At 37.5% G+C, this 16,120-nt stretch overlaps 1 protein-coding gene across 8 annotated transcripts in view; it reads left to right on the plus strand.

Moving 5' to 3' along the window:
* NRXN3 (neurexin 3) overlaps nt 1-16,120 on the plus strand; it is a 1,701,263-nt gene that overhangs the window by 653,831 nt on the left and 1,031,312 nt on the right. For 7 of the 8 annotated variants that reach the window (XR_004479740.2, XM_033415363.2, XM_033415434.2 and 4 more), the window contains exon 10: nt 837-863. The exons of the other annotated variant lie outside the window; for it this stretch is intronic. Coding sequence is in view for 6 of the 7 variants with exons in the window: in XM_033415363.2 (XP_033271254.1) it covers nt 837-863 (27 nt within the window). In the remaining variant the exon portion in view is untranslated. The remainder of the gene's footprint in view (nt 1-836; nt 864-16,120) is intronic. 8 annotated transcript variants of the gene reach the window in all.

Consider the following 16,120-nt stretch of genomic DNA (forward strand, 5'->3'; position numbering starts at 1 on the left):
AGCAGAGACCCCAATCAATTATGATAATATCATACAACTCCTTTTAGCCAGCACCCGAGCCCGCCTCTCTAAAATCTGGGATGGGTGTTTGTGCGGTTAGCTGTTTGCAAGTGGCCATTTTATGACAGAAAATGACCAGGTGGTGTTAACCCTTTCCTTACCTCTGAGGGTAACGGCAAATCTGCCTGCATAAATTTCTATAGCATTTGGGGCCTGACCTGAGGAGAGAGGGTGGAGGGAGTTTGGTTTTAGAAAAAGAGAAAGGGTTAAATACTGCACTGAGAAACTTCATGGACAGATTTGTTAAAATGATACGATATGTCAGACTGGTGATATATCTTTGAAATACTAAAACAAAAATTGTCTTGATGGTACTATTAAAGATAAATTTTAAGAAAAACCAGTTGTAGAGAGAAACAAACTAAAACCTACATTTGGTGGGGAAATTTTTGCAGTATTTTCCAAGTTTAACAAAATTAATATTTCAAAGTCCAGTTTTGAAATACTTTATATAAGTGAATAGGATTTTTGAAAGAAAAAAAAAAGCCTACTCGGTGTCTATTGTGGATATATATGTATACCAGTATATATCTCTATACATACGTGTATATATATATGTGTGTGTGTGTATATATATATGTATCCAACTTTACTAAACAATATACTGTACATATACACCCACCCTTAAACTTGTGCATACTGTATATATATATATAAAATGGCCACATTTCTTGCGTGTGTCTGTCCCCGGAAGGGTGGACTGATTGTTTTTGGATGTCTGCAGCTGTTACCTTGAAGGATGCAATTTCATCTTTCATTTATTTTTCCCCATCTAGACTGTATCAGGATAAACTGTAACTCCAGTAAGTTTTCCCTCAAGTTTCATTTTGTTCTTTAAAAAAAAAAAGAAAACTGACTTTATTTTGTTTACTGTTTTATGAGCGGTTTTTTATTTGAATTATTTTATTTTTTGACAGTGGAGTTGGGGGGAACTGGGGTTTACAAGCTGAAGGGCTGGGGTGATGGTTTGGGCTGAGTGTGGCCCAGGGTGTGGTTTCGGAATTGCGGCAGGTCCTCTCTTCTTTCCTTGCATTTGTTCTATATGCGGAAAAGGAGGAAAGGGTACCTGGATAATGACTTTGAAAATGAATTGAAATGGTAATTTGTTGTTTTGGGAAAATAACTCTCAGGGGTGGACAAAAAGCATTAGAGCAACCAGAATGCACTTCTCCACTACCAAAAGCTTCAGAAAATGAAAGCAAAGTTCATGACCCACAAGGTGGCTGCCAACTCTGACATTTGTTTCTTGGCATTTATCGCTGTAGGTTTTTTTTTTTGTTTCCCCCTAAGGAGGGTGGGCAAAGCATTGCTCTTGGTAATAATGTAACATTTTAACCAAAGACTTGAGATACATTCTAGCTCTTCTGAATAAAGAATGGCAGACTATTATTTTTACCTTATTCCATTCAAATATTCCACCTCTTGAAGAAGGGTCTTAAGGAGGAACAGGCTGAATACTACTCACACGTTTCTTCCTCTGTCTCAGAAGTGCACATTAACTGGAGTCATGAAGTAGGGCCATAGGAGGAGAAAGAGGAAAGATGGGCATGAGGGAAAGAGTAGAACTAGGTGATAAAAGGAAGAAAGGAAGAAATATACTTTGAGCTCTATAGTGTGTCATATTAGTTAAGGCAATTAAATAACAATTAAGCAACTAGGATAATTGGTTAGGGTGATAAGCTACAACAGACAATCCCAGCATTTCAATGGCTCAACAAAAAAGGTTTCTTTCTTGTTCGGGCAAAGTCCAATGCCAGTTGAGCAGCGCTCCTGGTCAGCTCTCTTCAAAGAAGTAATTCAGGCAACTAAGATTCTTCCATGAGTTGGGTTCAACAACCTTGGAGTTTTTCACCTCTCGTTCTATCCATAGGGAAGAGAGAGAGAGCTTGGATAGTTATGCAATATGTTTTATTGCCTTGCCTGAAAATGCCATACATCGCTTCCGCTTATATTTTGTCAGACGTGGTTCCATCTTAAACTCAGAGGAAACTGGGAAATAACAGTCTTCCTGTGGACCAGGAGGACAAAACTGGATTGATTGAGCATCTAACACACATGATTCGCAGTATTATCTCCTGATTTTCTGCTGCTTTCCTTGCTAGGGTCTTTCTGTAGGAACAAACTCAGAAAAGGAGATAGCCTCTTACATTTCATTTACTTGTTTGTCCCATCCTTCTAAAAATTTTAAAGGTGTTAGCTGGTTTAACCTTCTTTCTTGGGAGATATATTATCAGGATGACAAACTAATGAAGCCCAAATCCACTTCTGGGTGGCAAATGTTCCATATAAATGAACGGCAACAACAAAAAGAAATGTAAAAAATTGATATAAACAACAACTTCCTAAAGTACAGTGCTTTCTGCTTGTCCTGGCATCACTTTCAGTTAATTTAAGCAATGTCCTATATTGCTGTGTTTAAATATTTCTAATTAGCCAGAAATTTCTCATGATATTTAGATCATTACAAGTCTAATTGAAACATCCTTTTTCTCCGAAGACTGGCATTTTCTCTTTCTTTAAGCAGCTTTATTGATATATAATTTCCATACCACAGAGTTCATCCATTGTAAGCCTGCAGTTCAGTGATTTTTATTAAATTTCTAGGGTTGTCCAGATATCACCATATTCACATTTTAGAACATTTCCAACACTCCCCAAATTTCTCTTATGTCCTTTTGCAGTTAATCCCTTCTCCTGCCCATACTCCTAGACAGCTGTTGGTCTGCTTTTGTCTCTATAAACCTGCCTTTTCTGGGCATTTTGTATAAATGGAATCATATAACATGTAGTCATCTGTGTCTGGCTTCTTAAAAAAATATAGCATATCTATAGAAAACTTTTTCTTTTGCATTAGTTTCCAGAAGGAAATAAGATGAAAGCTGAGCATGAAGGTGGAGAACGTCTTCCAAGGTTGAAGCTGGCACCTTCTGGCTTCAGAGACTTATTTGCAGAACAGAGAACTGAGGGAGTTATTTGATCAGGGTATCAGGGCCTGCTTTTTGTGTTCTATCCATACTTTATCTTACATTTAATTCCATATATTCCATCTGATCAGCCATGGAGAGTCATCATAAGACAAGTTCCCAAATTCTTTCTCCTGGGAATACAGTGATTCTTATCCAGGACACAGATGCCAGCAGATTTTCTAAGCCTGAGAAAAGATTTTCTATTCAGAGCCACCAAAAGCAGCATCGAGAGGAAATGCACACGGCAAAGATGCGTTCCCGACTTCGATCACGGAATAGAAAGAATATAACTGGCTTAAATCAATATTTAGGTAAAAAGCCAAGATTGGATTTTGAAAAATCAATTTTGAATTCTCATGATAAATCTTTAACATACTAAGGAAGTTAGTTTTGGTGAAAGCATCAGAGAAAGAATACATAGTGCCCACTAGTTGCACAGGGGTTGAATAGAAACAAAACAAAACAAAACAAAACACAAGCTCTTCAAACTAATCTAAGTCCCTTAATGCTGAGGTGTATGGATGTGTACCCAGGATACTGTAGAGTCACAAAGTATATGTGATACATTTTCTTGAAGTTAATTGTTGATTTGGAGTAAAAACTTGAGTTGAAAGCAAAGTGATATATGATGCAGAAGAACACAAATAAACATGAATCTTATTTAATAGATAAATCTTATTCTTATGTTTTAAGAAAAAAACATAAGAATTCAAAGTCCTATCATTTTTATTGTGTATCTTCTCTATTCCATTCCCACCATTATTGGCACTTGGGTAGAAAAGTTTGAGAAGACTATACAACTAAATTAGGAGATAAAACAGGTACAGGTGACTAGAACTTCTAAACCCCTCTTCTCACATACCTATCAGAGTTCATAGTTCAACCTGTTATAGAATCTCAAGTTGTTTCTGTAATCTCAAGTTGTGCGGATCCTGCCTCTTACACAGTTTTTCACTGGAAGAGTACAAGAGGTAAGATTGATTTGCAGCCTGAGTGTGAGAGGGAAGGACTTTCCACTTACTCCTGAGCTCCAGCTGGCATTTCAGTAGCTGTCATAGGGTGTAATTGCTCAAGTTGCAACACAAAACTTTTTTCTCTTGAAGGGACATAGTGAATTAAACTTTAAGTTTGTATATAAGTTCATGAATTTTTCCAGTTAATTCTTTTTTAGAATGCCTGTTCTGTGAAAAGTCAGTCAGGTAACCTACTGAACGACATCATCTGTTTTTTTTTTTTTTTTCCTGTTCATCTGCCTCAAAATATTGTTCGTTCAGGGAAATGGCTATTTCCAAGGGTTTGTGTGACTGTCTTTTTAATGGCAAGAAGAACATGAAGAAGGACCATCTTCCAGTGTGAGGAGAAAATAACTGGACATGATAGAGGGCAGTGATCACAAGACAAAAGCCTTTTTCCTTTTGGCTTTCTTGGCTGGCCCTTCTGTCAGTAACTGACACAGCTCCATGACAAGGGTTTCCAAGAAGCAGAAACAATTTTCTAATCAGGTTCTCTGCCTTTCTCCCTTTCTTACTTTCTCTTTTCCAGTACTTTGTCTTTCCCCATAATATCTATGATACACTTATCATTACTCATTCCAAATATTACTACCCCTGCTCTCCAAATCCTGCAAGGTACCACACCATAAACTCTTCTCAGGCTGTTATCACCAAACATTTATTAGAGACTGTGCCAATCAAAGTCTTTGGTTGAATTGGGGATATGCTGTGTTTGATTCATCTGCCAGGGATATTTCAAAATAAGTAGTAAGGAAATTTCCAATTTAGAACTGACTTTAAAACTGCGAAAGAGCAACAGAGTTGGCAGTCATCATGGTGGATTGAACTCCAGGGTGACCTGGAGCACAGCTAAAGAAAACAGGGCTGCTTTCTGGGAATTTCTGGAGGAAATCACTCATTCCTATGGTTCCAGTTCCATGGGGCTGGCAGTACCTAAGAGGCATGCAGTTCTGAAAACAGGTATGAACTTCTTGTTGATCTCGTGGGTGTTTGCTCAAATGAAAGTCTGTAAAATGGTTTGTCGTCTTGAACCTTGTCTGATTGTGACTCTGCCCTATGATTTCCTAGCCCCTCCTTCATCCCATCCCTTTTAAGCTGTGTGCTGTATGAATGAATACAGTGACCTCATATTGATTAAATGAGTATAGTATGAATGAATATAGTGAACACAAATTAATGAATGTCAGTTTCCCGCTTTTTTCCAGTCTTTCTCTCTCAAAGGCTAATTCCTGTGTGTGTGGCCATTCTCTCAATCTTTCTGGAAAGGAGGGCATATATCACATGAAAGTTGTGAGGAAATCGTGAGTTTTGTGTATGTGCCTGACTATTTAGGTATATGTAGAGCTCCCCCCAGTTACTTTGAACTTGAAGCCTTACTAACTTACCTGTGATAAGATTAATGTTTTCCTTCTTTGACATACAAAAATATACTGACCTTAAGACAGGGAAGTGCCACAATGTAGTCATTTGTGTCTGAGAACAGCTTTTATAATCTTGTCCACTTCCCACAGACTCTGTTATCTTTGAATCATAGAGATGCACAGTAATATAAGAGCTGCAAGAAAATAACATCACAAGGATGTTCTATATCTCCAAATCATACCTCTGAAGACTACTAGTATTTACTAAATATTCCTTCTCTCGCACTTGCTCTGCCTTGCACCTGTTTTTTGCTTTTTGCCTTCGCTTCTCTGCTTTGGGTTTCCAGGCAGACTCAATGCCAGTGTTTTGGCAAAGTCAACAGGGTGTGGGTGGTTCTTGCTTAATTTAGGCATTAAAATTTATTACACTAGACTTCTGGTTTTCTTCTCTTTTTCTCTGTCTTCCCTGTCTGTGGTACCAGAATAAGTGACATCATCTTTAGGCCTGCTTCATCTAGAAATCCCAGAGCTGACTTGTTGAGCTTATCCCTTTAACTCAGAAACACTTACCTCCTCAGGTCAACCAGGAGGCTGACTTCTTCATTATTAAGTCTCTGCAAAGGAAACTGTAGAACCTCTCTGGTATCCGTTCCAAGATTTGGATCACCATTGCTGTCAGCCTGATCATACTACTTCTCTTAGTAGAGTTTTAGTGAAGATGGAAAAAAATCACAAAGCAGAATCTTATATCCAATAATGTATTATTCTTTATCCAACTATCAACATCACACCTGAGACTTTGTATTTCTTTATGGAATGATTATGGTGTACTTCAACTTTTACCAAAACCTGAATTTTAAAAGATAACACATAATTTTGTTTCTCTTTGGAATGTTTTATATTTCTTGTGACATATAAAATACCTCACATGTAAGTTTATTCATAGTATCAGTAATAGGCAGATTTGACTGTGATAGTAGGATGCTTCCTAAATAAACATTGAATATTACAAAGATAGGCTGGGTTCAACCCTTTCTATACCACTAATGAGTTATATGTCTGTGGACAATTTACTTTAACCCTCAGTTTCCTCAATTGTAAAATGTGCATAATTATAGTATCTGCGTCTTTGAGTAAGAACAGAAGCTAGAACGTAACATGTGCTAAATGTGTGGTGATGGTGATGGTTTTGGTGATGATGAGGATGACTTGTACTAGCAGAGTATTTCAACTGAAAAGATGATCTTTTGAGAACTGTTTTTATTCAAGAATGGATACCTATGTATTCTTAAAGCCTTTCTTGGTAGCTTAATAGATGCCTGTAAAATGAGCATCCTACTTCCTTCAGTCTATTACTCAGGGCAATAATAAACTCTTTTCAAGGTCATCAAAGTTGCATTGGATTCTGCATCAATAGCATTACTAATACTGTTGATGAGAACATCACATTGGCTTTTTTTTCCCCCTCAGTGCATTATGATAAACAAATACTTGATGTTAACCCAGAACTAATGAAAGTATTTTGGTTTCATGAGTTCTTCTGTTTTTGTCTTGGAGACTCTGATATCATTTTAATGAAAGCTTAATAGTGTTCTAAAATGAAAATATTATCTTTAAAGTGCACAGATATGATTCAATGATATCATATTTGTGACTTTAATATCTTCTAATATCAATTTTGTATAATCTAAATAGGAACTAAAATAAAAGAGAGTCAGAGAAATAAGAGTTTTTGCAGCAAGGGTACAGATTTCTGGCTAAGAACATTACTGTCTGTCTGGCTTCCTTGGTACATTCCTGGCATGGATTTAAAAGTCATCAAGTTTATTCAGACCATTGTGAGAAAGGAGGGCTAGATCACCAAGAGGAGAAGAGAGTCATCCCCTTCTTAGGAGATCTTGTATTTTGGTTTCAACCAGTTTGTTGAGGCATAGCATAAGTCAGTATGTTAAGAGATTCACATGTGGACCTTTGGGTAATTGAAATTACACATATTCCATACACATACACAAAGGCTGGTGGTTCAGGCCTTATCAGATTTATACATGATGCCCAGAGAAGTAGAGAATTAATGACCATTTAGCAGTTAGAACTACAGTACCATCCATCCCCAAATTCTGAGAATGTCCTTTGAGCACAGGTTAAAATAGAGAAAATCAGAAGAAGGAACGTCTCTTTCAGTGGCTTTAGCTAAGACCACTTTTTCTGTGATTTGAAACTGATCCCTGGGCTCTAACATGCAAATCTATCACTTTTTGGTCTGCTTCTCTTATGTACAGTGGACTCCTGGTATGGAAAAGTCCACTCAGGAAGGTATTTTAACATTTGTAATCCATCTGGATTTTAGAAAGGATAAAGGGATTGGGATCAAGCACCCAAGTAAAGAGTAGATAGAAGTGAGATTGAAGCATTATATTATAAATAAGTGGCTTCCCAAGGAGAGTGTTTTGTCTCATAAAAGGAAGAAGCAGAGGAAATAGCAAAGGAGATGGAAAAAACAAAGAAGTTAAAAACACACTTCACGAAGTATATAGATATAAGCAAAGTTGATAGAGTTATTGAATTTTAGAAAAGGTTGATAAATAAAGGCGTAAAATTTCTCTATCTGAACATCCTAAAAAAGAGCAAACACCTTGCCAATTTAGGAATGATCTATGGTGAACTGAACTGTCTGGCAAGAGCGGCAATATAGACTCCTAGAACTGTTTACAATCACAGTTCAAGCCACTGTACTTTTCCATGAAATTAGTGTACATAGTTTGGAGATATGTACATACATATAGTGATATCTTATGTCAACACAGCCTCAAATTTTTATGCTGATATCTGGCCACTGTAGGATTTTCATGACCTGAAGCTACCTTGGACATAGTGTATACTTAAAAAATAATTAAGTCACTGAGGTAATGAATTGTACCCATTTCTCTACCTTAATTTATTATTTTTACAAATACTCTTAGGGATCGATACAGAGATACAAGCCAGAAAAATATAAACTACAGCTCTTTGTTTTGTTGTCATTCTAAAAGGAAGAAAAAAATAACTGGAGTGAATTTGTTCTTTTATCCCTAATAATCTGAAAGAATAAATATTATTTCCTCTGTAAAGCAGGGAATTTCAGACAAAATGAAGGTTTTCATGAAATCCAATTTGTCCAGGCTTTGGTTGGGTCAGAAGAATTTCATGAAGGAAGGTGAATGTGTATCAGTAAATATTACATGTTGTCACTCTTTGTTCACTTATTCGATGATCATTTACTGAGAGTTAACTGGGTTCCAGGTGTTGATGTCAGTTTTAGGGATTTATACTGTGGATTTCCAAGGAAAATGCAGAAGGAATCCTCATAGACTAGGCACACACCCATTTTCCCCTCGTTTTCTGTTTCTCTTAGAGAAATTGAAACTCAGATGTATGTACCTTTAAAATCCAGATGAGTTTCTCATAGATTTTATTCAGCAATTGTTCATTTCAGTATTCCATTCAACATAATGGTTTCTTTTTTTCACAATGTATGTATATTCCTAGTGCTGAGGCCCTGAACACTGGGTCTCCTTAGTCACGTCTTTTTCCTTACTTTCCTTTTTCTGTTTTGGCTTGTCCTCCTGCGTCTGACCACCTGCTTAGAGCCATACAAAACGTCAACAGCTGATGTTTCAGGCGCTGTAATTTTGACTATAAATGGTGTTTCTGTTTTTTCTTCTACGGTTTGAAAATGTCTTTTTATACTCTGATCCATTTTATTTGTCTAATTGCCACAGTAAGGTTTACAAGGTTCGCTATATACAAGTTCGCTAAGTATTAGGCACAGTTTATATTTAGGAACAGTTTATATTTTGAAAATTAGGAAGGATCACTTTATCAATGAGGTGTAGTACGTGTAGTAACCATTTGACAAGTTAACATTACCAACCAAACCCTTTATTCCTGTTTGATAACAAGATAAATGCATCAGTGAATATACTTCTTTTTTGTTGCTTTTCACTAGATAGTATATATAGTGCAGCAGGTTTCACTCATACATTATTTAGGAGAAGATTATAATTTGAATTATAGAATTTCTGGAACAGTTAACCACAAAGTGCAAGTCTCCCTACTGATTCAGAGCATCTCAGCAGAGTTTATCTCAGTTTTAGAATCAATTTTGGGAAGAAAACTTAGACACCAGGGGATGTTGCTTCTGAAAGAAACAGAGTAATTTTCTGGCTGTTCTATTGATTAAGTGACTAAAATCACAAGGCTTTCTAACTGGATGTTTATTAGAAGTTGGAGAAATAAATCTTAAAGGGGATGTTTACATTTTCCTTCTGAAAATGAAGTTGTTCCAGAGTAAATCTGATTATACAATATTTGTATACAAAACAATTTTGCTGTCATCCCAAAAGCCTTGTGAAAGCAAGAGGTATATGGTGCTTAGTTATAGTAATCTAAGTCTTCCTGAATGGCTGACATTATATTGCAATAGGAAAATGTTAAAAAGCATGTGTTCTAAAAGAGAGACAAAATGTAATAGAGATCATATCCCCTGAAGCAAAGTCTCTGAACGGTTATGAGCTCAGGATCCTCCCAGTAGGCCTGTCAGGGGCATATATTTAAATATTAACATATTATGAATGGGGAAGCCAAGGCTTGTGGAAGGTGCGTGCATTGCATAAGGTCTCAGGGTGATCAGTGGCAGGCATGAGTCTTCAAAAATTTCATTTTCTGATTCTTAATCAAATGAACACCATTTGTCACCTAAGTTGTAGTCTTTTAGTGATGCTACGAAACATGATTTTCTTCAGAATTAGTTTTAAAAAATGCAGGGTGGGGGGGTAAACCACTGCAAAGATACCAAATTAGGAAGGATATGGTGACCTAAACTCTTGGTTGTTGGGTGAACAGCATTATGAATAGAGTGAGGTTTAGTTCTGAAGTCTAAGAGATGACAGAGAGATGAAATTCATGTTACCTACAAGTGTGGGCAGGATAAAATCTAAAACAGTAAACGGGGGCTATTCCTCTGTTCTTAAGAAAATAAAATGTAAGAAAATTAGAAATGTTCAAGGTGGAGAGAAGAAGGGCTGTCTATTTCCTCTGAGTGGTTTTCCTGTGACAGTCTGTCAGGAAGCCCTTTTCCTTCCAAGGAGAAGGAACTACCCCACTGACCGAAAGGAGGATGCCCCCAGGAGTGGGGTGGTGAGAGAAGCAGAGACAGAAAACAGGAAAGGAGCCGAAGCAGCAGGTGGCAAAAACATAATGTGTGCAAAGTAGGCAAAGACCAAGAGAAAGGACACACATGAGTATTTGTAATGGAGTAGCATAAGAGGAATGTGTTCTATCGCTGTAGAAAAATTCTGTATCTTTCTGATCTCACAAAGAAAAAGAAAACACAGTAGAAGGTGAATAAAGACAATATGGTGAAGCCATTGGCCTAGGGGATGGCTAGAGAAGGCTTGCCATCTCCTTATAAGAAGAAATTCATGGTTGAAATTAAAGTCATATTGTATACCTGTCAATAGTTGGAATGTTTAACTTAACTGTTTGATTCACTGATTGTTATTTACAAGCAAACTCCCTATTTGATAAAAGAACCAATTAAAAAAAAAAACTTGCTGATTATCAGAAATAGAAAAGCTAGGTGTTCTATTACCCTAATGACTAGGTAAGTGCCCAGGTACTTATCCATGACTGAGTTTATCCATACCCCTACATACCTGGTAGAATGAGAATCTCATGATTGACATCTCAAAGGCAAGAAAATTGAACACTAAGTGAAGACACAACCCCATTCTTTCCCCTTGACAAATTTTCCCTGAATGCTTTTCTTCCTTTGTTACAGCAAAAATGGATGCTGCTAAGTCCATATACAAGGACATTTGCAATAACAAATTTTAAACCTTTGCTATTGTTATATAAAGTGATCGACTTTACAAATGGCTACTAGTTACAGTAAAAATTATAGCCAAGATTGTTTTCTGCCTGCCAGGCTCTGAGATGAGCAGTTTGCTTGCATGATCTTGTTTAATCTTCACCATGGCCTTATAAGGTGTTATTATCCTCATTTTAGACATGAGACTTAATCATGTGAAATGCTTTGCCTGGCCTCACCTTCAGTATATCTGACCTCAATGCTGTGCTCCTCACGACCGCACATGTTGCCTCTCCAGCTCAGATGCTGACATGTTGATGCTCAAATGAACGCAATCAGCGCTCCAGGACAAGGGCTAATGGTCCCCACGAAAGACGCTGCATCTAGTCACTAATAAATCCTATTTCTTTAGCTTGTCTTTCTGTAACCTTGACCTTTCCGGAGTCAGGCTTCCTCACCTCAGCTTTATAGACATATTAGTGTCCCGTTCTTATTCATAACTAGTCTCTAAGGCACTGCTTAATTCTGTGACAGGAAGGTACTTGGCATGTAGGGGTGCATAGAGGATGAATTAGGAATTATCACAGACATAGGGATGACTAAGAAGAGGGTAGTGTTGGAATGCCGTAACAGCTAATTGCTGAGTCATCCTCCATGTGCCTGATGCCTAGTTGGTATTCCTTGTCTTTTATCTCTTTCCATTAGACCCTAGTGCTCTAGTCTCAGCAAACAGATTGTGGTTACCCGACTTCCCCAAACTCTCTTATACCTCCGTTTCTGCATCCATGCTTTACCTTATGTGGACCATTTCTGTCTGTATCTCCATAGCCAACTGCTTCTCATCCTTCATGACAGCTCAGGGGTCACCACTCTTGCGAAGCCTTCCCTTCCTCAGGCATGTCTAGGTTTGTTCATCTCTAAAGTTCCAGAGCACCCTGAATGCACAGCTTTCAGAAGTCTCATCACATTTGTGTTGCTTTATTTGCTTACATGTGTACCTCCTGAACCAATCTTTGGATTCCTCACAGTTTGGGAAAATGTCCTATTCGTCATTGTATCTTCACTGTCTGGCCAGTGCCAGACATATAGTTGGCCTTAATGCACATTTATTGAATTAATAATTATAAGCCTAATGACTTGAAACTTTGGATGACAAGAGAAATCTCCATGTATGAATACAGATTACTTAGTAAGAGGAAAATTGTTCCATATTTAACAAAGAAGGAAATCTCAGCAGATCCAATTAGAATACCATAGATTAACATGTTAAGGATATTTGTCCAGGTCCTAAAGAGAAATATGTTTTCAGAAATCCTTACTAAATACTACTATGTTAGAAGGCTGACATTTAAAATGAGGAAATGTGATTTCAAATTGATCTGACTCTTCTTTTGATTGTTCAAAGAAACATCGGAAGCACAAATTGCTTTTGGGCAGTATTGTTCTGTACATGTCAAATTGTGTAGGTTTTATGTCTCACCCACCCTGGATAGAAATCTATACTCTTTCCTGTATTATTTTTATAGGCCCCTTTAAGCTTCAAACTGATCCTAAAGAGAATGAGGAACATTACTCAGAGCAGAAAAACAAAACAAAAACAAACAACAACAGCATGGGTGGCAGCGTTACCTGGTGGGAAGAAAAGAACTTGTGGGTTCAGTTATACCTGCTCTGCTACTCATTAGCCCTTGTCCCTAAGGCAATTTCTCTGAGCCATCATTATTAGTAGTAATAGCTATAACATCATTTGATGAAGAAGAAAAATAATTGAACGGAAGCCTTGCTCCCAACCATGTGATTTTCATCCCAGCATTTAAACGGGCACCAAAACCCGCTGTCACTCCTGTGGCCCTCATGTCTCACAGCTTGGATTGCTCGTTGATCATTTGAACTTGTAACAATAGAAACATCAGTTACCCGGGCCTCCTGGGTACTTGCCTAACCTTTCTGATTTTTCAAAGGAAATTGCTTCTTTTGTAAAATGTTTCACAGGAGATAGGACAGGAATCAGTGTTTGAAGAAGCTGAGTGTGCCCGAGATAACTTCCAGGGTTTTAATGTAGCAGCTGGTATAGAATCTTGTGTGAAATGAATTCAGGGCTTTTTCTCTCACTCCAAGTAAGGTCATATTATTAAGAGTGAGGATCCTCATCTAGCAAAGTCACAGGAATCAAGGGTTCAGTTTAATGCCAGAGAGGTTAAGCTGTCCTTGGTAAAGCTGAGTGGTACAAGTGCCATGCCTTTATGTTTGCCTATGAAGAGATATATACAGAAGAAACAAAAACATCAAAAATGGGCCAGTGTTCAGTGAGCATTTATTTTGGGCCATGTAATATTTTCAGTTGTTACATATATTCTGTAATCCCACAATAACTATATGCAGTAGGCAGAACCGTCTATATAATTTGTGGAGCCTAGTGCAAAATGAAAATGTGAACCCCTTGTTAAAAAAGGAGGAAAGAAGCTTACCCTTTTCTTTAACACTCTGTCTCTCTCTACCTGTGGTGGTGTTTTTCTTTCCTTTTACTTAAATTTGCCATCTGATGTGCTCCCTCAAGCATGAGGATACTCATGGGGTGAGTGCAGACCCTCACAGTCACACAAGACTCCACCCAACGGCTCAGCACAAAGGGCAGAAAGTAGCAGCAGTTGTTTTCTGGGTGGAGGTAGAAAAGAGGGTGGCCAGGCACTCATCCTGAGGGCCAGGACCATGCATGAACGAAGGCTCCCTTTCAACATCACTTAAAAAAAAATTCAAAGATAAAATTCTTCTTTATTTTTTTAATTTTATTTATTTTTTTATACAGCAGATTCTTATTAGTCATCAATTTTATAGACATCAGTGTATACATGTCAATCCCAATCTCCCAATTCATTGCACCCCCACCCCCAACCCCCCGCCACTTTCCCCCCTTGGTGTCCATACGTTTGTTCTCTACATCTGTGTCTCAATTTCTGCTCTGCAAACTGGTTCATCTGTACCATTTTTCTAGGTTCCACATATATGTGTTAATATATGATATTTGTTTTTCTCTTTCTGACTTACTTCACCCTGTATGACAGTCTCTAGGTCCATCCACGTCTCTAGAAATGACCCAATTTTGTTCTTTTTATGGCTGAGTAATATTCCATTGTATATATGTACCACAACTTCTATATCCATTCAGCTGTCGATGGGCATTTAGGTTGCTTCCATGACCTGGCTATTGTAAATAGTGCTGCAGTGAACATTGGGGTGCATGTGTCATTTTGAATTATGGTTTTCTCTGGGTATATGCCCAGTAGTGGGATTGCTGGATCATATGGTAATTCTATATTAGTTTTTTAAGGAACGTCCATACTGTTCTCCATAGTGGCTGTATCAATTTACATTCCCACCAACAGTGCAAGAGGGTTCCCCTTTATCCACACCCCTCCGGCATTTGTTGTTTGTAGATTTTCTGATGATGCCCATTCTAACTGGTGTGAGGTGATACCACATTGTAGTTTTGATTTGCATTTCTCTAATAATTAGTGATGTTGAGCAGCTTTTCATGTGCTTCTTGACCATCTGTACGTCTTCTTCGGAGAAATGTCTATTTAGGTCTTCTGCTCATTTTTGGATTGGGTTGTTCATTTTTCTAATATTGAGCTACATGAGCAGTTTATATATTTTGGACATTAATCCTTTGTCCGTTGATTCGTGTGCAAATACTTTCTCCCATTCTGAGGGTTGTCTTTTCATCTTGTTTATGGTTTCCTTTGCTGTGCAAAAGCAGTGAAGTTTCATTAGGTCCCATTTGTTTATTTTTGTTTCTATTTCCATTACTCTAGGAGGCAGATCAAAAAAGATCGTGCTGTGATTTATGTCAAAGAGTGTTCTCCCTATGTTTTCCTCTAGGAGTTTTATAGTGTCCAGTCTTACATTTAGGTCTTGAAAACACATTTTGAGTTTATTTTTGTGTATGGTGTTAGGGAGTGTTCTAATTTGATACTTTTACATGTAGCTGTCCAGTTTTCCCAGCATCACTTATTGAAGAGACTGTTTTTTCTCCATTGTATATCCTTGCCTCCTTTGTCATAGATTAGTTGACCATAGGTGCCTGGGTTTATCTCTGGGCTTTTTATCTTGTTCCATTGATCTGTGTTTATGTTTTTGGGCCAGTACCATATTATCTTGATTACTGTAGCTTTGTAGTATAGTCTGAAGTCAGGGAGTCTGATTCCTCCAGCTCCATTTTTTTCCCTCAAGACTGCTTTGGCCATTCAGAGTCTTTTGTGTCTCCATACAAATTTTAAGATTGTTTTGTTCTAGTTCTGTAAAAAATGCCATTGGTAATTTGATAGGAATTGCATTGAATCTGTAGATTGCTTTGGGTAGAATAGTCATTTTCACAATATTGATTCTTCCAATCCAAGAACATAGTATATCTCTCCATCTGTTGGTATCATCTTTAATTTCTTTCAGTGTCTTATAGTTTTCTACATACAGGTCTTTTGTCTCCCTAGGTAGGTTGATTCCTAGGTACTTTATTCTTTTTGTTGCAGTGGCAAATGGGAGTGTTTCCTTAATTTCTCTTTCAGATTTTTCATCATTAGCATATAGGAATGCAAGAGATTTCTGTGCATTGATTTTGTATCCTGCAACTTTACCAAATTCATTGATTAGCTCTAGTAGTTTTCTGGTGGCATCTTTAGGATTCTCTATGTATAGTATCATGTCATCTGCAAACAGTGACAGTTTTATTTCTTTTTGTCCAATTTGTATTCCTTTTATTTCTTTTTCTTCTCTGATTGCCGTGGCTAGCACTTCCAAAACTATGTTGAATAATAGTGGCGAGAGTAGACATCATTGTCTTGTTCCTGACCTTAGAGGAAATGCTTTTAGTTTTAC

The sequence above is a fragment of the Orcinus orca genome, chromosome 2, assembly GCF_937001465.1.
Source record: "Orcinus orca chromosome 2, mOrcOrc1.1, whole genome shotgun sequence".
Taxonomy (NCBI): domain Eukaryota; kingdom Metazoa; phylum Chordata; class Mammalia; order Artiodactyla; family Delphinidae; genus Orcinus; species Orcinus orca.